General features: G+C 36.9%; 2 protein-coding genes across 2 annotated transcripts; both read right to left on the bottom strand.

Annotated features, from left to right (window-relative positions):
• Positions 1-47: 47 nt before the first annotated feature.
• On the bottom strand, positions 48-7,511 carry LOC306884886 (tyrosine--tRNA ligase, cytoplasmic). Its single transcript, XM_079441117.1, has 14 exons — positions 7,243-7,511; positions 6,876-6,946; positions 5,934-6,080; positions 5,675-5,850; positions 5,342-5,471; positions 4,488-4,568; positions 4,127-4,219; positions 3,797-3,932; positions 3,633-3,718; positions 2,637-2,772; positions 2,379-2,479; positions 2,102-2,295; positions 1,867-2,008; positions 48-1,443 (listed from the first exon to the last, which is right to left on the bottom strand). The coding sequence occupies exons 2-14, from the start codon at positions 6,930-6,932 to the stop codon at positions 1,333-1,335; spliced, it is 1,590 nt and encodes a 529-aa protein (XP_079297243.1). The 5' UTR covers positions 6,933-6,946; positions 7,243-7,511; the 3' UTR covers positions 48-1,332.
• Positions 7,512-9,251: 1,740 nt separating this feature from the next.
• On the bottom strand, positions 9,252-22,907 carry LOC306885188 (sodium-dependent lysophosphatidylcholine symporter 1-B-like). Its single transcript, XM_079441566.1, has 14 exons — positions 22,607-22,907; positions 20,172-20,297; positions 18,536-18,660; positions 15,364-15,487; positions 15,193-15,271; positions 14,946-15,115; positions 14,769-14,859; positions 13,118-13,236; positions 12,849-12,932; positions 11,818-11,901; positions 11,573-11,685; positions 11,343-11,486; positions 10,885-11,061; positions 9,252-10,713 (listed from the first exon to the last, which is right to left on the bottom strand). Exons 1-14 carry the CDS (start codon positions 22,691-22,693, stop codon positions 10,659-10,661), a joined length of 1,578 nt encoding a protein of 525 aa, XP_079297692.1. The 5' UTR covers positions 22,694-22,907; the 3' UTR covers positions 9,252-10,658.
• Positions 22,908-23,714: the final 807 nt, after the last annotated feature.

The following is a 23,714-nucleotide window of genomic DNA, read 5'->3' as shown; positions in this document are numbered from 1 at the left end:
ATTTGTAACATTTAATTAAAAAAAAATATGAATTCCCATAAAAATATGAATTATATTAAATTTTTATCACTGATTTTATTTGCACTCAGTCTTGTGCATTCAGCCAATATATTACACAGCTAATGGCTCTATCAAAACAAAGAATAATGAATAAACTTTTTTGGGGGGAAAAACAAAACTTTGCTACCTCAACACACTTCCTCAGATTTGATGGTGAACTTGTGAACCCAGACATTTACCTGATGAAAGTCATAACTGAAGAAGAACTGTCTGTCTGTGTGTGTGTGTGTGTGTGTGTGTGTGTGTGTGTGAGAGAGAGAGAGAGAGATGCATGATCATTGGTTCTCACATCAAGCGCACACGTTTGAGCTTCCGTTTCCCATATTTATTGTACATAAGATAAAATAAAAATGTAAATGTACTGTTTAAGTTTAAATAAAATTGTAAGGAGTAAAAAGTACTGTTTTTTCTTCAGAAATGTAATCAAGTAAAGTACTCAGTTTACATTGTACTTGAATAAAGTAAAAATCCCCCAAAATAATACTTAAGTACAGTAATCAAGTAAAATTACTCAACTATTTTACACCTCTGCATATGGTGATATTTTAAAATAGGCAAACATTTGTCAGGTTCATATTTTTTAATATCTCTTTTCAGCGGATCAAACCGTGAAGGTACTTCCAAAAGCATTTCCATCATCCCATTAAGACATATAGGAAATGGTTATGAATCATTTGTTTATTTTAATGAATTTGGTTAACATCAGATGAGTTCTGAATGTTTCATTACATTAAATTCCATGTTTCTAACTAATGCTAAAATATGTATCCACAACAGTTTGAGTATATGGACTGTCCATGTCTGAACCGTTTCCACTGATGATTAAATAGTGTGAATATTGTCAGACTGGAGACTGATCATTGTAAGCAATGATCTAGTTCCAGACATGGCACAATAGGAGGACCTGAGTTTAAGAATAACAGATGAACTTCTGCAAGAGTCTTCATTTGTTATTCAAACAAATCGGCGTGACATTATTTCCTGCAGTACTTTGTGTAAAACAACCTGGACGGCAATACATGCAATGTAAAGCACAGATGATACCCATATGTATTTTAATCATGGGCTATTAAATTATTCAGTGTGATATGGCTGAATGGGACAGTTGAAATTAAATAATGGCATTATAAGCCATTTGCTTCTCCATTAGCGTCAGTTAACAGTTTTGATGACTATGATGAGCAATACCTGACACTGTGTATTTTTCATGGGGATACTGGGCTGTCAGGGAAACTCTAGCTTTGAGGATTTTGAAAGAAATGGTGAATACAACTAGCTAATATTTCCACCCTTCAGTGTTTTACAGGTGATCTGTCCTAGTTTGGTCATCAGATTTTGCTCTTTCCATTGTGCAACACACTCGCCTGAGATCTTCAGATCCACCTGAAGAGATCAGACAATTAAACATACAACCAAGAATAAGACACAGTGATACCTTAAAGGAACACTTTTTTTTTTAAATAGGCTCATTCTAGCCATATCAGCCAAGAAAATCGCAACTTTTCATTTTCCGTCGGTCTTAGTACACGATGTAACTGCAGAAGAGTCAATCTTTAAATAGGAAAATTATCGAAACTCTTTGGTCATTTTTGAGCGAGATGCTAATGGTCTAATCCGATTCAATGAGCTATGCTAAGCTAAGCTAAAAGTTCTACCGCCAGACCCGGAGATCGGCTGAATGGATTCAAAAACAGTAAAACTCAACTGTTTAACTCTTGGGCAGTTGTAAAATGAGCCTATTTCCAAAAAATGTGGAGTATTCCTTTAATATGAATCTTTAAGTACAAAGATATAAAACTCACATACCTGCAACTTTTCAAACACCTTTTTCTTTGGTTTCAATTCATCATCTGGTTTGCCTGATTCATACCCTTCTACATAAACACGGTCTCCTGGTGCTGATCCTTCTGGTGGATCCAAAGGCTCCACTTTCCTGGGCTCTCCCTCACTGAAGACCATCACATTTAGAAAGATCAAAAATCAAGATGACTTTTACTATAAGAACTTGGTGGTTGAATTAGGGTGTATCAGTCCTACTGACATTGAAGCACAGAGCAGCATGGCTTGAGATTCAATCCCCCTCATCTTCTGGGGCTTTAGGTTGCATAACAACACAACAAGACGATCCTGAAGCTGCTCCTGTGAGAGGTAGGCCACCAGTCCACTCACTACAGTCCGTGGCTGTTCCTCACCAACATCAATCTTCTCTAAATACAATGAGTCTGCATCTGGATGCTAACAGGTCAACAAACAAGGTTACTTAAACATCCTTTTACTACAAAAAAAATACACTTAAAATTATAGCTGGCTTTCTCTACCTTTTCTACACTGATGACTTTGCCAACTCTGATGTCCAATCTAGATGGGATGACCTCCTCTTCATCAACGGTTTGTTTAGGGTTTCCCTTTGCTACTCCTTCTGTGAAGCAATTATAATTTCAATGTATGTGTAAATAGATGGGCAAATTCTTCCTTGACCTAAAACTCAATCTAGAACTTGAAGCACTGTTAAATGGGTTCACAAGTGTCAATGATTAAGTCCAAAAAGATATTAAATGTTGTGTATTTTCACTCACTGTTTTTGGAGGGCTCTGGGTAAGCTGATGCTGTCAGTTTCTTCAACTCTGGGGTCTCAAACTTCTTTCTGATGGGGTCCAACAGTTTGTTAAGAGCCACCTCTACCGAAGCCTTCAGGTCACCAGGATGGATTTGCTGCAGGTAAGCAGTGCAGGGGTCAACATATGATGCTCAACTCAATTTATGTGAACATCGTGAACATGTCGTTTGTACATTAAAGGGATAGTTCACCCAAAAATGAAAATTCTGTTATTAATTACTCACCCTCATGTCATTCCAAAGCGGTAAGACCTTCATTAATATTTGAAACACAAATTAAGATATTTTTGATGAAATCCAAGAGTTTTCTGACCCTGCATAGACAGCAACACAACTAACACGTTCAAGGCCCAGAAAGGTTGTAAGGACATCATTAAAACAGTCCATGTGACATTAGTGGTTCAACCTTAATTTTATGAAGCTATGAGAATAATTTCTGTGCACAAAGAAAACAAAAAAAACAACTTCATTCAACAGTTCTTCTCTCTCGTGTCAGACTTCAACGCGCATTCACAAGATTAACAATGCATGCATACATTCCTCTGCTTGTAAACAAGCCGCAGCGCATCCGGGTTCTCCATCAAAACGCCGATTCCTGCATCAGCAGGACCACACACGTCTCATTGTAATGTCATGAACGCGCGTCGAAGACTGACACAGAAGAGAAAAAAATTGTTGAATAAAGTCATTTTTTTATTTTCTTTGTACACAAAAAGTATTCTCATAGCTTCATAACATTACGGTTGAACCACTGATGTCACATGGACTATTGTTGTGTTGCTGTCTATGGAGGTTAAGAAAACTCTTGGATTGCACCAAAAATATCTTAATTTGTGTTACAAAGATTAATCAAGGTCTTACGGGTTTGGAACGACATGAGGCTGAGTAATTAATGACAGAATTTTCATTTTTGGGTGAACTACCCCTTTGAATAAATATAAATAATGTTTAGATACCTCGGCAGCAAAGTCCTTCTCCACTTCCTCATAGTCTGTGTAGACTTTGTCGCCTCCCCACTTTGGATCTCTTTTGATCATAAACTCTGAAAACAGAACACATCATTAAGCACTTAACTAGATGTTTACATTTCCAAAATAATTATTCTTTTTCCAGAACTCACCTGAGTGCAGTGGGAAAAGCACATGTTTGACAAAGGACAGAACTCCATTATTCTCCACATTTCCAGGCTCACAGAAGGCTCGCTTTAACTTCTTCTTCACCTCTTGGTTCTTATCCAGCAGGTCAATCTTGGATTCCTGTAGCAGATTTGAAAGTTAGAGAATAATGAATTTTAGTGTATTAACCCGACACCTGGAATACAGCAGCATAAGCCACTATCCCATCCTGCAGAATTACTAGGATTCTTTGATTACACGAATCAAAGAATGTGATTGTAAATCTTTATCTTACAGCATTCTTGAAATCTTTGAAGGTGTAGATGGTACCGTACCTCCTCAGAGGAACTCATTTTGCCCCCCGTCAGTCCAGGCACCATTGGGTTCATCATGTGGATACGTTTGGTGTACCCAAGAGAGGGCAGATACTGCAAAAAAAGAGAGAAAACTAAATTTCTAAAAAAAAAAAAAAAGATATCCAGCAAACATACATATATGCATTGGGATCCGCATCTTTATACAAATGTAATAATCAAGTTTGATTTTTATTTCCAACTGTCAAGTTAAAGCAAAAGAAGAAAAAACAAACATCAAATTAAAAACTTTTGAGAAGCATCTATTGTGCCCAAGACTTCCGCACAGTAATAGGTGCACTTTAAAATCATCATATGGAATAAGAAATATGTAAAAATGTACCTTTTCTGCTAATGTGAAGATCTTCCTTTGGTCCACGCCCCCGAACTGAGCATCTACTTTTAAGTACTCCTCATCCAGTGCCTGACAGAAATGAAAAACAGTGTCACAGTGTCTGGACTGTGAATTTGAATATAGAACAGAACAACAAAAAAATCATCCAGTCCAGAAATTTAAGATTTAAATAAGAGAATAACTCAGAAGTACTGATAAGCACAGAGTAACAATACACTACCATTTACAAGTTTAGAGTCAGTACGATTTTTATTATGCTCACAAAGGCTGCATGTATTTAAAAATATTTAAACCACTTAAAACATAAAACACTTAAACCAGTAATATAGTGAGATATTACTACAATTTAAAATAACTTTTCCATTTTAAAACAATACTTCAGAAATCATTCAAACAATCATTCAACTGAATCATTCAATGCTGATATTCTGCTATAGCAACATTTCTTATCATCATGTTAAAAACAGTTGTGCTGCTTTATATTTTTTGTGGAAGAATATTACATTTAAAATAACAAAAAAAGAAAGTTACAAAAAAATATTTTTAAAATAATATAAATGTCTTTACTGTTACTTTCGATCAATTTAATGCACCCTTGCTGAATTAAAGTATTAATTTCTTTAAAAAAAATAAATAATAATTACGGGTCCCAATCTTCTGAACAATAATATAGAAATACATAAGCATAATGGGTTTTATGTCTGCATATGCACCAATTAGAAAAAATATGCAGGTTTTGAAAATTGCCTTCATGTTCACACTATTATTAAACACAATACATACAGACCCCTCTAGAAGACCAGAAAGATGAGGAAAATGTTAGCAGAAGATGATCTGCATACCTGTAGTCCAGGATACAGCAGGCCACTCAGAAGAGGATGCTCAACCTGTTTGACCACCTCAGCACCTGCTTTCTTGGCATCATGTTCAGTGACCATGGATGACAGTCGGTAAACATCCAGAGTGTACTCTCTATAATAAACAACCACACAAAGCATTTGCCGCCTTCTTAAAGAAAGAACAACCACAAGCATCATCTTTGTATTCATGGTAAGAAAAACGCATATCTCTTCTTAATCTGTAAAAACTCTTCCTAAAAACCATTTGGTCAATTATCATCCTATGTAACCGTTTGAAATTCATAGCTACAGTATTTAAATAAAAGGAATGGTTACCTGCTAAGCTGATAGTCTGTGCCTTTGACAAATTTGAGTTTGTCAAGGGGAACTCCAATGCTCTCCAACATGGCCTTAATGACCTGCTCATAATACTTCACCCTGAGCTCCAGCAGCTCCCAGGGAGCCTTCATGTTGTCCAGATAGGCATGGAGATCGGCAAAGAGGATGGTCACCTACAGAACAGAAACATCACCCATGCCCTGATCAATTGTTCAGGCAAGTAATTCAGAATCAATACAGAACACCAGAGTCAAACCTCACAGCCCGCCTTCAGGAAGTCAGCGATCTTTGACATGGGGACAAAGTAGGCCACATGGGGTTTGCCCGTGGTGGCTGTTCCCCAGTAGACCTTCAGCTCCCTCTCCTTCAGGATCTCCTTCAACCTCTCCTCACCAAGAACCTCCTGAGAAAACAACAGCAGAGGTTAAAGAGAGTAAACTTTTTTTCCCGGGTGGGATGCGGGGCGGGTCGAGGGGTTGGGCAGCACATAAATATTATGCAATGACTGTGGCAACTTTAACATTTTGAAAGGATACTATGGCAAAGTTATTGTTTTCCTTATTCAAACTGATTTTTTTTTTTTACTGATTTACATTACAAATCTAGTGAGATAATGAACACTGTTTTCCCAGATGAACGTTAAGCAACTAAAATTCACAGCATATGCAGAGGAAGAGTTTAGCCCCTTTCACACATGCAGTCTTTACTGATAAACTACCATTAAAAGATCATGTGTGAACAAGACCGTTTCAAAAGTCCCTGTACATTTGTTTCTACCAATCATAACGTTCTTATGGAGATTACATGATTATGCTGAGCCGTTTACAAAGCTCAGCTGCTTTTTAATTAGTTTTTCTATGTAAATATGCACTAGATGGACATCTTTGACCATGCTTTTTCTAGACTGCGACCCCTATAAGAGCAAAAAAGTCTGAAAAAATATAGTAATGTTAGCTTGGTTGAGAGTGAAAGCTGTGCTCCTCTCATACCATTGGTAGGCGAACTCGTGAACTCGAAAGTGATATCGAAAGTGATAATCTTAAATTAAAAAAAAGTCTATTAAAAACTGACAGAACAGATACCTCATTAACGGTGTATGTAAAAATGACTAATGATTATCTTCAAAACAAGAACAGACATACTTCAAATGTTAAATAAGTTTGGGAATCTCTTAACATCTTTCCCTGCTGTTTCTCACCTGGAGGTTTCTGGTGATGAGCTGGAACTTCTCATCAGGACTCAGCTGCTCTCCCATGATGTCTGCTGCTTCTGTGCGAATGAAGCAATCACAGGCTTATATGACAAATAACGACGATAAACTCTATTTGTGGTTCTGGTAGCCATATGTCAAAACTGATATTTTTAGGATCAGTTGTTCAGCCCTGAGTTAAAATGACGTCCGCTTTGAATGAACCTCTGAGGGTGGGTTGTCTTATATACCAATTTCCCAGAGTGATGGAAACACTTCAAAGCAGGACATGGGTCGGTATAAAATGTAATACTATCCTTATGAAATGTCAGTGATAATAGAAGATATTTAATAAATATTTCACATTAAATCTCACCGGTGGTAGCTGAGAAACGTGTATGCCGGTGACAGGCTCTTCCTGTTGAAAGATTTCATCACGTATTTCATAATAAAAGTCCCCCGGATAAATCTATGAATGAAAGTCAGTTTTATCAATTTATTTACACGAGTTTACAATAATATTTGGATATATCGGTGTAATATATTAGATTTATATAAATAAATGTGTATTATTAATCTATTTTTAAACTAGTTTGCTTTATAATGATAGTGTTGCATCAGCTCTGAACAATCGATTATCCAGCTATTCAACAGCAGGAAGAGTAATCGAGTGCATAGAGATGAGACCCATTGAGCCTCCAGGAGGCGCTCCTACACTGACCCTGTTGAGACTAGTGATGGGCGATACCACTTATTTTATTTTCGATCCGATACTGATATTTTTAAGCCCAGTATCGTCGATATCGATAACGATAACGATAACGATACCTCGACTAAACTGATTTTTTTAATTATTAAAAAAATATAATCAGTAATTATACTCACTTAATATTAGATGGGTTTTTTTTAACATTTCATAGGCTTTTTTTGTTTTTGTTTTTTGTTTACACTCAGAAATAAAATAAATTGTATTTCAGCCCTTTACTGGGGCAGTAACCTCAAAGGTGCACCTACCCTAAAAGGGAGCATATTAGTACCATACAAGTATGCATGCTTTAAGGGTAAATAACAAATGTGCACCTTTGAGGGTACCTCATGAAAAATAAACATTGTGTTCCATAAGTACTAAAATTATTATTTTTATGATACATTTGTGGTTACTGCAGTTTTACTACAAATACTGTGTTAAACTGTGGTTACTGTAATAAAACCATGGTTAATTTTTGTAAAAGGCTCCCAGGCTGCTGTACTTCTAAAGGTGAAACTTTAGCATATTTTTTTATTAACAGCAATTACAGAACCTAACACAATCCATTTGAACTTTTAACAACCAGTTTAAATAAATTTACTTGCACAAACTAGCCTATTTAAAATACATATTACATAAACCAAGTTTGGGGTTAGTAAGATTTTGTAATATTTTTTAAATAAACATCATGCTCACCAAGGTTGCACTTATTTGAACAAAAATACAGTAAAAATAGCAATATTGTGAAATATAACCATAACAATTAAAATGACTATTTTCTATTTTAAGATATTTTAAAATGTAATTTAAAATGCCTTTGTGATCAAAGCTGAATTTTCAGCATCATTACTCCAGTGTTCAGTGTCACATGATCCTTCATAATTATCATTTGCTGCTCAAGAAACATTTCTGATTATTGCTGCTTCATATTTGTGTGGAAACCGTGATGCATTTTTCAGAATTAATTGTATACATAGTAACAATGATATGTAATGTAATGATGTGGCAATGTTTTATAAAGATTTACTTATGCTTCTGATGCTTTTGGGAAGCGTAGCTCTATTTGAACAAACACTGTGACTGAGCCATGAGTCTGTGATTGATTGGTTTTGTCTTTCAGCATTTGCGTTCCGATCGAGCAGGAGAAATCACTCTAATTAGACTAACACTTAAAAGCTTATTTATGCACAGAATGTCTTAATAAAATTAGTGGTTTAAAAAAATGCACTTTAATTAGAATCGATATTTTTATGTGAGGATCGATCCTTTCGATACAACATCAGTATCGAAAGTATCGATACTTTAGGATCGATCCGCCCAAAGTTGAGACCATATAAAATATATTATGTTTATGGTTGAGACGGCGAGATTTTGTCCTTCTCTTCATTTTTGAATAATATATATATAGTGTGTGTGTGTGAGAGAGAGAGATTTACAGCTGAGAGTAGGCTACGGGCACCCCGTTTTAAAACCGATTTTGATCATTTTATAACGAAATAATGACACTGAAGTAAAACCATAGCGAAATGGAATTTGGACTTCGTCAATATATTATAGATATAAAATATTTTTAAAACATGTTTTTAGATTTTATTATCTAAGAGGCTGAGTGTGTAGAAGGGAAAAAGCAAATGATGATCCTTGAATATTAATTAGTATTTATTAACATTTTTGTAACATGGTTTCTTTTAAATAACTACACACATTTACACTTACAACAATTGCATCCAAAAATATCAAGTCTATGTACAAACATCAGCGTATCTGTTATATACAATAACTGTAATGTTTGATATCAGAATATGGAAATCGCCACAAACTAGTGTTAATGCAAATTGGGTTAAAAAAAAAAAAAAAGACAGATGCATCCATACAAAATTGACACGTGTTAGAAAACGGTGTTCACTCCAAACATGCACTGACGAGATTTCAATGCGCATCATATTTACAAAATACATTGACACAAATATTATTTACAAGCCATTCCATTTTCCCCAAATAGAAAATGAAAAATATGACTTAATATTTTCAGATGGTTTATGTACATACAGAAACACTTGGCATTCAGATCTTTGACACAGAAGTTGCAGGCAGAGAACTATGTAATAATAAAAGCACTTTTGAGACAACTACTGAACGGACACTGACATGAAATGACCAGAAATCAGATTAATTTTCATAGGAATTAATGGCATATTAGACATAATTCAGCAGTGACAGCTCTAATTGCCCTTATTTCATACAGCTGAGGCCCTTAAACAATATAAATTAAGGAAGATGGGAGAAACAGACAATCAAATCAACACATGATCTAAAACAAAAGTAATAAATACTTAAATAATCTTGTTCACCTCACAACATAAACAATTGATAACCCCACATAGTCTGATGGCATCCTGCTAGTTCATAGCCTCAGTTGTCAGCAGCACTTTTACCCACATGTTAGTGAACCCATCCAGAATGTAATCGAATAAGATCCCGTGATCTGAAGGATATCATCTGAAGGCGTTGAGGGACCACATTTGTACGTTTATCCTCAGCACATCCCTCTAAAAGAGCTCTGTTTGCCCCAAGAGAGCGGAAACAGATGAAAAAGGAACATAATAGAAGTAAAGTAATACAAGAAATAAACAATTCTGTGCGCAATACTGAAGTTTGATGTAATTCATTTTTGGTTTTAGCACCTAAAAACCTTTTTTAAATGTTTCAAGTTTCTTCTTACGGTAGACATGTCCCACCACATGGACACTGCTTTGAGATCCTATACCAGCGAGCAGCACAAATACTGGCGACACACACAAACCTTGTGTGACTCAGGGAAACGTTTCTGGCGTCTATAAGCACTTGTAGCTGGAAATGGCAAGGCACTTAGAACTTGAGCTGGAAAAGGCCACGTTTCAAGTTGATTTGCGGTCGTTTAGGTGTGATATGGTTGAAAGTTTTCAGCCACAAGGCAGCATGGTTGGTTCAAAGCATCCACTCAGTTTGTTTTGGCTCTGTTGGCCCGACGTAATTGGCACAATGTTCTATCTAGTGTTCTGGTGCTATAATACCACATTGAGCTCAGTGGAGTCTGTTTCTGAGTCAAGCTCATTTTCTCTGAAGGAAAAAAAACAGGATAAAGTTAGGCAAAATAATTTAAAGAATGCCATTTAATCAGCTTAAGAGGTTTAAAAGTACCATGTCAATTTATAGATTTCGAGAATGTTGAGCAGGATTAACATCTTTAAGAAAAACATGTGACTGGAAGACTTCAATAGGTGGCTTTACCGTTGTTCATTAAGTAGTTTACGGTTTCCTTGTCTCTTTTCCTCGTTGATTGGATATGAGATGAATATTAGCAGCCCGATAATTATAAAGAATATCGGAGCTGCAGACACCAGGATCTTCAATGTTAAATCGACTTCGGCAGGTTGCGTGCAACCTCTCGTTACATAGCCGGCAAAACTGTTTGAAAGAAGAAATGAGAGATTAATATCTTATTCATGTTCATCCAGATAAATACAACCTCATGAATGATCACGGGATCTCACAGTAAAACACTATCCTGTGTGGTCACTCTCCAAACTCAAAAGACCCATAAAACCGACGCTAATCGCATTGTATCTGAATGTCAGGAGGATAGACTGATTCTCATACAGTAAAACAAAAAACCGGGCTTAGTGGATCATGAACACTATAATCCAATTTAAAAGCCAGTGATTCATGTACAAGGCTGTGAAACTTACTCAAGACTAAGAGTTGAGACCCCCAAGGAAACTCCAGATGCAAACTTGGTGAAGAACACATAGAAGGAGTAGAAAATGGCTTCATGGCCCTGAGATTCAGGATTTTGGACTTTAAAATCATCCACGACGTCAGGAAGCATGGACCTGAGCATATGGGAAAACACACTCCATGAATAAACGGCACCAAATCTGGAAGTGCACACACATTTGTACAATTCTCAGGTACTTACCACGGCAGAAGGAAGGCCGCTGCAACACTGACTCCAGCGGCAAAGGACACGACGTATGTCACAATAAGATTGCTGGGCACAAAGACGACAGAGACGAGGAAAGGCACCACAGACTGCAAAAAGAATATAAACCATCAGTAACAGGAACCAAAACATCAATTACAGTATATGACGGACCAGAAGCAGCCACTGTTGGTCAGTTAGTGTAATTAACTGAAGGTTTATGTGCCGCTGTCAGTACTTACTGTAGTCCCAATATACACAGCGGTCTTCTTGCCAAATTTTGTGAGGAACCATTGCCAAAATGGGATGGCAAGTGTGGCGGAGAGCTGAAATAGAGAAAATTAAAACATAATCAGCTCAAAGACAACTACTGTAAAAGTGTGCAGGATGAAAAACATTTTAGTTTTTGTGTATATGCTTGTCACACCACATGATGGTGATTTGCGAAACAAACATTTTTTAAATATTAAACATTTTGATGATCTATGCCGACAGAGATATCGGTTTATATTACAGTAAAAGCAATGCACTGCAAGATGGTTTTCGTGACTTATAATGTGTGCGAACAAGGCATTAGCTAAGATTAGGTTTCTGGCAATGAATGTATCCATCTATGTGTTCACACAGGTTCCCATCAATAAGAATGCTTCCTAACACACCTTTCTGACAACAATACTGGCATGTTTTGTGTCATATCTAGGACAATGGCTGAAAACTGTTCTATTTGTGCATTCAGCTCACTGAACAAGGGTTATTGTAGTCTGAAAAAAGTCAGCAGACTGGGTTTTACATGACTACAATAATACTCTCTTATTGAACATGAATTCTTAAAGGAATCTGGGTTTTGAACATTCTGCTCTCATGGACAAAAGCCCATGAACAAGACATTCTTGTTCTTTGAAACTAGATGAACAACTTTTTTCCTCAAACAACAATCTAGTTGTCAATTCTCTAGATATTGACAACTTTTCTGCAATACTGAAGCATTTTTATGGGCTTAAGCAGTGAGTTGTGGATTGGTTAAGGTGTAATGCATTACTGGAAACACTAGTCTATTCAGATGGTCAGCAAAAATGGAACTTGTGTTATGCAAATGTGTTATGTAATGGACCCATTAAGTGCTCTCCTTTTGTACATTTGTCTATCAAAATGTCACTGTCAATCACTCCATAATGACACCTCACCTATCTTTACAGACCATACAGAGACTTTAGCATTCAAAAAGCCCATTTAAAATACATTTACAATTTAAAACAAAATTTAGTTTGCTTACCATAATGACGAGAAGGACGTTTTGGAAGTCATTTCTGAAGCCAAGGGTGTAGCTACAGAACAGTGCAAAGTTTCCCTCCAGGAACTGCAAGAAATGTTTATAGAAATAATAAGCTGCACAGTCAAGACACATTAGCAAAACCTAACAAATAAAGCGATCGACAAAGGCAACAGTGCTCGTCCAGGGTGGTCACAGATTAAACAACCCAAACGACTGGTGGTGACCACGACTCAACATGAAATGAATGTATAATTTGCACAAGAACTCACCATAAAAGCCAGAGAGGTGAAGAGGAAGCCCATGACCAGCTTGGCATACGGACCGTGGCCCATCACCATACGAATACCCTGGAAGAACGACATGGGCTCAGTCCTGACCCTGCAAGTCTCTGTCAAAAGAAGAGAGGGGCAAGATGAGATGATGGAAACAAATGGTAATTAATGGTGCTAGATTAAATGCAATGAATTACAGAGCAGTGGGAAAGAGACTAGGATTTTTCCCCATCAATTCTCAGGTGTTAGCTTACTGAAGAATCAAAATAAATTGGTGCACACAAGCGTATGCATTTTGATTAGCTGCCAAAATGAGTCATTGCATTGCATGACAAGGAATCTGCCTCAAAAAATGTTGTTTAATTGCTTGTACGCTTTCATTTATAAGTGCAGAGCATGATAAATCCACAAATGAGGCTTGATGATGAGCTAGGACTGTGCTTGATTTTTCCTTTCAACAGTCTACTGAGGTCTGCATGCTAAGGCTCAATATTTTAGTTTAAAATTAACTGCGCTAGAGAACACCAATAATAACCTTCCTTTACCATGTGATGTGCCCCATTTAGACAGCCCTATCTGTGCTGTGAAAGCTAATCACCCTGCTAAACTTATTCACTGGCCTTTCCCTGCGACCAGCTGAGCTCTGCTTGTGGGCCAACTACTGACTCAAAGAAACCCGAGCAGTGTGGAAAAACCCAGGTACATCTGCAAGCAACTTCATGGGATTCACTGTTTACACACATTTCTCACTGAAACAGAAAGTATGGGCGAGACATACTGAATGGATCATTTCCCCATGTTAAGACAGCCAATAGGCTTTAGTTATATCACAGCCAAAAACTACAAATTGCTTGTTTACAAGTTTGTTTCAGTGGTAGGGACATTTTAGAGAGGATAGGACAAAAATCTGTGTTGTGCTGCATGAGTCATCGAAATTTTGGTACATTTCCAGCATTTATACTTGTCAATTTTACCAGCATATTAGAAGATTAACCTTTTCTAGATACACATTTAACATTTCTACAAGACCTCATAGCTAACAGCTTAAAAGCATAAAATTAAGTCTTAAATTATGATACCATAAAGTCTATAAGAAAGAAGCTATACTACCATTCAAAAGTTTGGGGTCAGTAAGATTTTTTTTTTTTTTTTAAGAAAATCAATACTTTTATTCTGCCAGCATGCATTAAATTGATCAAAAGTCACAGTAAAGACATTTGCAATGTTACAAAAGATTTCTATTTCAAAAAGACTGTTCTTTTGAACTTTCTATTCAATTCAAAGACACTTGAAAAAAAAAAAGGGTCACATATCAGTTTGTACAAAATATTAAGCAGCACAACTGTTTTCTACACCAAATCAGCATATTAAGTATGATTTCTGAAGGATCATGTGACACTGAAGACTGGAGTAATGATGGTGAAAATTCAGCTTTGCATCGCAGGAATAAATTAAAAATATATTCAAATACAGTTATTTAAAATTGTAATATTTCACAATATTATCATTTTTACTTTATTTTTGGCAAAATAAATGCAGTGTTGGAGAGCATAATAGACTACTTTTAAAAACAAATCTTACACCGACCCCAAAAGTTTAATTACATGAAGTTGTAATAATGTGTCTTTGCAGTAGTAGTAGCACTTACCTTTTTGTTCTTTCACACCAGAGAACAAGACCACGGCACAGACAACATAAATGCAGCAGATGACACCAGATGCGATCAAGTAAGCATTTCTCTGTGGGAACCACATGATACCAGGCATTTAATACCAATACAGCAAGAATTTTTATTTAAATCAACCTCAACAGAAAAAATCCTTACAAGATGCTCCAGTGAAGCATGAGGCTCAGTGATGTTGACCTCAGGAGCCACCTGCAGATCTGTAGAGTTCAGGTCCTCGCCAGTGCTGATACAAGGAGCGTTAGCCATTCCCACAATCTGACCTTGAACAGCAGTGCCGATGAGCGTGCCCAAAACCTCAACAGTCATTCCTGTGATAAGAGATTAGCAGTTAGCTGTGAATTTGAAAACGATGGATGTATCTAGCTGTAGATGTTTTAAAACTCACGGTAGGCTGTGGCTGAATCCCTCTCCTTCTGCTCAGTGCTGATAAACATAGTAAGTGCAGAATACGGTACATGGAAGCACTGTTGTTTTTTGAGAAAAAGACAATGGCAAAAGGTTAAAGGAAATTATGTAGAACTATACAGGCTATGGTCATATAAAGATGGTTACTTACTGTCTGTAATGTTTGGAAGGAGCAGTAGAAGATCAGGTACCAAACAACCTTGCCTTGCTCAACAGACGGCACGTACCAAATGAGAAAATAGCATAGCACGGCAAATGGGGTAGACAGTACAATCCTGCAAGGAAAGGATGTATAAGATTAGAAGAAATGTAAAAAAGGTAAAAAAATGAAGTATAACTAGGTTGGTATACTGCTTCCCCATGATGATAAACAGGTTTGGGTTCAAGTACATATAGATGAAGTTTACTAGGTGTCATGTTGTTGAACCTTGTCAAGCACTGTGTCATTTCTGTTGCCCCGTGACTATGAGAGATGAAAGAACTGATTGGACAACTTCCTGTCTTTCTTCAGTGACCTATGTGGCCAACAGGATCCTGAAGTGGAAATACATTGTCTGCTCTTAATCTGTTGCATCTGTACAAGGAAATACCATTTCAGGCGCGTAACACGTCATACAACTGAATGGTACCACATTTTGTTTTCCTGGTAACTTAAGATCCTGAGTAGTAAACCCAGCATTATTTCCAAGAAAAAAAAACAGGTTTGCGGAACCTCACTTTTCTAGAGCAGACCTTAACAGAATCGGACCCTATAGAATTACACTGATTTATGCAGAATGTGAATGTTTGTATTCAATCAGTACATTGCACGCTTCTCTCCACCCCCTTTCTGTTTGTTTATCAAATATTTTGGTTAATTCCATAATGCTTTCAGCTACCAATAGGACTGCAGTACTCAAAGGTGTAGCAATACCTATATAAGTCATTAAAGCTATTCCCCAGAAAGCGTTTGCAGGTTTCCCATGAATCTATCTGGGTTACATTTCTAGTTTAAAAAAGATACTATGGTGATATTATTGCACAAATGTGTTCAGAATGATGTAAGACAGAAAATATTAATTTCAAATAAAGTCAGATTCACTGAGCTTTAGTATACTATTATCATCATATATTTTGTGCAAAAACAACAATTTTAGCCTCTCTATAAATAAATAATAATAGTATACAGTATATACACATTATATTGGACTTTGCCTGCACTGAACAAATTCATAAACTAATAGGAAATAAAGGTAGGACTGGGTTTGCTGGATTGAGGGTTATTAAAGTGCATTTGAAATTATTGAAAGGAATATCCTCTGAACTAAAAGCAACAAAAAACTCAAAACCCTTTACAGCTGTTTTGACCTATATTACATCCTACAATGATTCTACAGTATAATACTATTATACAATCACCAATCTATTAAAAACATTTATGAAAATAAATTGCATATTCGATTTCTCAACAGTTTCTTGTATCTGTTTGTAATTGAAGAGTTTATTTGCAAAAACAGATAACTCCGTTTTTTATTATATTATCATGTTTTTAGTGTTTTATTGTGTTAGTTAGTGTATTTATTTTTACTTAATCAAAATAAACCAACTGCAGTTTAATTGAGATTAATTGGAGTGCACAATGAAAAAACATGATTTTTGAAAATTGTTAAAAATAGAGTTATCCGTTTTAGCAAAAAGATGCAAATAGTTAACAGTTCAAAATAGTAACAATCTCACTCTCACTCTACTATCTCACTCTTCCATTTAAACTAAAGTAACCCCAGTATGCTGCCTTTAGACTTGAAGCAGAGTTGGTCTGCCTCCCTCTCACTCTGATTGGATGACAGAGGTGGTGTGTTGTGGGTTGGACCACTCAAGAGTTGCACCATTTTGGCAACCTCCCAACCCCCAAGGCATGCAGCACGAAAAAAGGAGTGTCTGCCTTCTGAGCCCGGCACAAATGTCTTATGCCATTTACAGAATTACACCTCAGATAATTCAATCCACACAACATGAGTCGCTTACAGAAAATATCACATGGATTAAGGAAGATCAGAGACATTCTTAGCTGTTCTGACTCTAAATGTTTTTTAGGTTTATGGTGCCATGAAAATCATTTGCGGTTTATGAGATACTATCATATGTTCAAATATTGACATTTTCTTTACAGTTCCCCAGCTCATGTCATTTAATATACCATTGCAAGTGTGACTAACATTTGCAATGAATTCTCTTTCAGGATTATGATAGCTTAACTCACATGCTTGTGACTATTAATAATGCATGTGATCAAGCATAGAGAAAATGAAATTATACAGGCTTGTGGTTCATATGACTCTCCACGGGAATAGTTAGGGGAGAAAAAGTCCCCTCTCTCCCACATATGCCCAGAACTGCACCAACAAACGTGTCTCAGGCACTCCCAAGAGACATCACAGCACAAATCTAACGTCACTAGGGATTTTGTAATCACACCACCCTGAGAGGATACAACCATCTTGCTCAGATCCAGTGTCACTGAAATGAGCTCATTAGGGCAGAACTTTCTCACCAGCCTCCTACCAGATTCCTTCACATGCCCTGAGTCCAGTTAAAAAGCAGTCGCAAAGTACAGTTTATTTGTTTTTGCTAGAAGTAATAATTAGCTACACCAAAATGAGTAAGAACCTAAATTTTTACCTAAATTAAGCCGTCACTTGGTAGTTAGTTTTGGACAAAATGTTGGCTTCTTAAGCATATTTGCCTCCATATATTCTGCAATACAAGTTAAGAAAGGGAACCGTTTAATTTGCTTATAATTTATTGCTCAATGGCAAGCATTTCTTGTTGTCAGGACACTGATAAAGTGGTTTAGTCATGCATGTGATGTAGAATCAAATCAGATTGGCCGGCTGAAAATGCAAATTGACCGAAGGCAAAGCTACTGTGGTGTATCAAGCCCACCATCCATCACGCCCCTCAACCCCCCATGAGAGTTCAGGGGACTTCATGTAGCCCACAAGTGTCCTCTGACTTAGAAACATCACCAGATTCACTTGGCTCGCTTACTTAAAGACTACCTCCTGACATTTCACAACAACAGAGAAATGGGTCAGAAGACAAAGCAAGTGACGGAGCAGAGAGATTAATTTGAGACGCAACAGAGGAGTCCGCTGAGTTAGTGGATTTTCCTAAGAAGGGCAGACAGTTAGTACAGGCAACATGTTCCTTAAACAAGACAATTCTGAGTCTTGTTCAGTGTTTAATGTGATAGATTGCTCTGAACATCAAGGTATGAATGCACAAAGACCTGGACAGTAAACCCTTGGAGAAATTAAATGAAACAGAGGTGAAGAAAGACTTACCAGGGCATCATTCGTCCAAATCTGGTCCAGGGACTACGGCTGATTAGAAAGCCCACCGTAGGGTCTGTGATGGCATCCCATGCTCGACCCACAAACAAGATGATGGAGGCATAAAATGGGTCCAACTGTCAAGAAAATAAAAAATATCAGCATGTCATCAACGCACATCACTGGTTGAGAGTTTTCACAAAACTTTTATTCAGCATCAGAATGGACTAAATGATAACTTAAACTAACAGATGAAATACCAACATGAAAAAGTAAAAAGTAAAGAAAGAAAACCTTTTTAAACAGTAAAAATGTCTGCTAAATATTACATATTTACATTTGGTGATAAAGAAGAGATATACACCACTACATATCAGTTGCAGATATGACTTCTCACGATAAATCTACAAATATTTATAACCGTTTCGAGGGGCTAGACAGCATGTAAACTACAACAACTTCTTACAGAGATCAAGAGGAGCACATGAGGCCAGCCCAATGACTTTGAGATACATGAGATCATAAACCACATGACAGGTAAATGGAGTTACTCAGTTGCAACCGTTTTACTTCCAGTACAACACACTTGCAGAACTCTTGAAGGACTCTGAAATGCGGTTCAGATTGAGTGGTTCATGCTGGCCATTGTGTATTGTAGGAATAACTGTTAATTATGGGATTAAACACATTAGTAGATCTCACGCTGGGAACCTGTCTTCTGTAGTCAGTGGTTACATGATAAACACTGAAGGCTATTAGAACAATCCTCTTTAATCTGGTCAATCAGCCTACCAAGACTACAGTAGCTCCCCAAAAGTTAATGGCATGAAAGGCCTTTGCAAAACTATTCATTTTCCAGTACAATTCCCCCTTTGTGACTGTACTTGTCGCCTCTGACTATGTGAACAGGGGAGTAAAGAAACTCACTGCCCCCTGAGGATCACAATCAGATTCTACATTCTACAAGTCGATCTGATGTTCTGTTGAGGCACTTTCCACGAATTCAAAATAGGGCAAGATTTTACAGGAAACTGTAGGTCAAGATTCTTTAGAAAATGGTTAGTATGAGGAAGTTCTTTGCAAAAATGTCATCCTTACGAGGTTGAACCAAATTATTACACGAGTTGTTTTGTTTTATATCCATTTTCCATGAGGTTTGCTTGACGAATGCAGCCAAAGCAACAATATTCATAAAATGTAAGATTATTTCCTCATTTTCAAATCTTACTATTGCACTTTTGGTCATTAACATTAGTTTATAATTTATTTATTTTTTTAATTCAGTGACTTGAATTCAGTAGAAACATTATGACAACATATGATTCTGATTTCTTGTTGGATACAGTTGAGATCATCAAGACCTCTGAGGCGGCACCGGTCCAAATTATTTGCTGTGACATTTTGTGTGTATAAAACTGCTTCTGTGTCATTCTAAGTTAATGTTATGATATATAATAATTTGTTGAACAGATAGTTTTCACAAATAAAAGTAATGGGACAACAAGTGCACAACTTTCATGGAAGGTGCAATAAAAAGGTTAAGCACCGGTCATTTACATCAAAATTCATAAATCAGTTGATCAAATCCGTTGATCGATCCAAATGATTAAGATGTTATTAGTAAAATCAATCACATGGTTTCACTCACCAAAGCAACGTCCAGCAGGTAGATCTGAAGGAAGAAGCCAATTGCACATCCTGTTATCTGATATGGTGCTCCTCCAATGGCATAACACAACTTGCTGCATACCGACAACCGGCCCCTTGATTCACGCTATTTTTATTTTTTTAAAAAGGAAGAAACAGGATATGTTTTGAGACGTTCATAAAAAGACACTCCAAATAATTAAGAATACAGTACATATGCTATATTCATTAAGGTCTTACTGAGTTCAGTGTCTCAGTTGGGATTCAAACTATAATTGTAGCACACTGTGGCCAGACTCGGTTGTAATTTAGCTTAAGTTGTTGACTAACTAGGATTTCCACTCTTAGACAAGCGCTGGTTTTAATTATGCTAACACTATGCATTTCTGCTTGACTTGCTGTTCGGTTCTAATCCAAACATAACCTCATTCCCCATACAGCTCGGTAACTTCTGATATTTGGGTCAGGGGGCCCTCAAGCAAGAAATCCCACAATCAGAACACAATCAGATGAGACAGGCAGTGTTCTTCTGTGATGAACATCAGTACATAGTCTCATGGCAGATCGGTACATTTCGAGAGGCTCAGGGAGGGTCAAATATGAGTTTGACACTCCTGTTTTCATTTATTAAGAGTGGGCGTGAGATTCAGTCAGTTTGGTGACTTCTTATACATTAGTCAAGTGTCTGTCACATGCATCCTCCTAAAATAAACCATTAAAGTTGCAATGTGAAGACGTTAAGTAACTACCTTTGGCTTTATTGCACGTGCTGTTCCCTCAGTGCCACCTGCTCATGTTAAAGGACACTTGGACAACCTTAACACTCCAACATCATGCAACGCAGACACTGTATTACGGTCGTGTCCAACTGACACTGATTCAGCGCAACAGAGCTATTATAGCAGAAACAGAGAACAATTCTTTGCCAGCTGCTTCACTAAGGACTGTTAATAGAGGATTTGTTGGCATGTTGTGTGAGTGGGGCTTTCATTAATTCTGGACCAAATACTAACTTCGCTTGTGATGCCAATATACAGTTTTGGGGTAAATATGGTTGCTATAAAGTCAGCCATAAGTAGAGAAACACACTCAATGTTTTTGTAATGACAATAAACAGTGAAAAACTGCTGTCAAACAGGACATGTCTACAAGACAACTGATCATTTCTAGGAATCATGATGGTATCCTCTAATGTCAGGCTTCCCTTCATTTTTGCAATGGTCAGGATAAACTATAAACACTCCAGCTAGTCTCGGTTTAAATGATAGTGTTTATGTGTTTAAATGATAGCCATTTCCATCTATCATCTAGGGCTATCAGGACAATTTTGGGATGCAGAATCTATGACTCATTTATCTTATCTACATTAGCAATAAATGCATATCACGTTTTACAGCAATAAAGCCATTTCACATAAAATCAAGCTCATAAATCAAATGACTATGTTTAAATTTAAGCTTGCATGGATTATCCATTCTGATGATGTGGCATGTGGACTTGGATCTATAGGGAATCAATTAATTCAGGCTTTGTACGAATCTAAAATTGATGGGTGATCGGTAGAATAATTGCTATATATAAAATTTTACGTAAGGAATAGTTGACAGCAGACCATGACATTACTGAAAATCAATGCAAACTCTTAAGTAGTAAAGTGGAAATGTGCATTAATTTGTTTTAATAATTCACAAAGCTTTGGGAAGTTTAAGCGGTTTATGCACTTACTGAACAGAGAGACAGGGCTTTCCATATTTGTATTTACCTATATTGTTGTCATATTTATTTGTGGCCTTTTTCTAGTTCTTTTGCTGTATTGAGTAAGTCTCTTTGAAATCCCTACAAAAAAAATCAAGACCTTATCTGTCAGCAAATTAAAATAAAATAATTGAACTGAAATATTTTGTAGGCCTACTCATTTAGTTAGCTTCGCTGCGATCATTTGAGATATAGATTAAATTACACACAAATATTTTCCTTTTAACTGATAACCTCACGAATTCCCTCAATTAATTTAAAATACTTTTGTTCAATTCAGTGATCTCTGAAGGACGAAAAATGTAAGCACATTTAAGATGTAGCTATATACACACACACACACCTAGCTATATATATCACAAATCCCGTGTCTAGTAATAATGAAACAGGCAGACAGCTCCCTTTCAATCCTTGACACCGATAGCGTGCATGCTAAACGAAAAGTCCTCGAACAGCCAGATAATGCATGTACAATCGATCTAATAACTATGTTTATATCATATAATCTCCACGCGTCGTCGCGAGTAGTGCAGACTGGGCGTGCGCGCGTAATTTAACCTGACAAATGACACGTCGATCAACTACGTGCCTGTTCTACAGGGAAATCATGGGAATGGGAAACACGTACCCTGCTAATAAACTTATCACTGAATGAAAGCAAAACATTTTTTAGTTTCTTACCTTTGCTGCCAGTTTGATTCCATCTGGGCTGGGTTTTTGAAGGAAACTGGTATTGGAGTATTGCTCTGCGCCCTCTCCTCTAGCCATCTCGTTCTTGAAGATTTACGTTCAAAGTCGTTTACACTTTACCTATGAATCCAGTTATTAAATGATATGAAATAAAGAGGGGAAAAAATAAACCGGCGCGATAAAAAAGAACAACAACAACACTGTATCTGTTCGCGTAAAGCGTTTTCCTCGGAATCAACCTGTGTTTCTGCCGGTCCCTGTACTAGCCGGCTGTAGTAGTACCTGAAGGCTTGGATTCTCCGCCCCTTTCAAAGAGTCATTCATCCCCTCAAACCCCTCCTTCTTCAACCTCGTATGATTTCTCACGCAAACATAATGTCAACACGCTGACGCATGTCCGGATGCACTCACTGGTTGGTTCTCATGAAAATCTTTTTGAAATTAAGTGCATCGAAAATCATAATAGCCTAATGTATCATGCTTAGTGTATATTATGATTATGCTCATCATTTATCAAAAGCTGTGCAATGAGCTTTCCATTCAGCAATACACTCAACTCAATACAATTGGGGAGGCTGTAACTTTACTCACATATTGGGGGCGTCCACCAAAGTAACTTGCCAAAATATACAAAAATACAGTGTTTACAGAATTCAGGTTCGCGCACTAATCAATGTGTGTCAACAGAAGATAAGATAACAGTCTGTTAGGTTGACTCGTTCAGTGTCAGGTGTGTTTGGGAAGGCATTATCTTGAGAGCAGAGGGCAATGCAGTGCTGCCTATTGCTGTTCCAATTAAGTTTAGATTGACTTTGCCATTGCATCTAACCAGAAACTGACATCATTGCCCAATTTTAGGTTATCTGAATACACCTGACTGGTTTATCGCAACCTTTTGATCTAAAAGCTTTCTATGGCTAAAAATATATGGTAAAGCTTAACAAAGTGTCCCGTTAATGTTAGCTGCAACTAATAGTGCATTTGCTACAACAGCCTATTGTCTAAAAACATTGTTAGTTCATTGTAGTTCAGGTCCATAAATAATATTAACAGATACATCTTTTGATTGTAAAAATGTATTTTGTAAATGTTAAAATTA

The sequence above is a fragment of the Barbus barbus genome (assembly GCF_936440315.1).
Source record: "Barbus barbus genome assembly, chromosome: 19".
Taxonomy (NCBI): domain Eukaryota; kingdom Metazoa; phylum Chordata; class Actinopteri; order Cypriniformes; family Cyprinidae; genus Barbus; species Barbus barbus.
The sequence above is the reverse complement of the archived record's forward strand: the minus strand, read 5'-3'. Positions and strand labels throughout refer to the sequence as shown.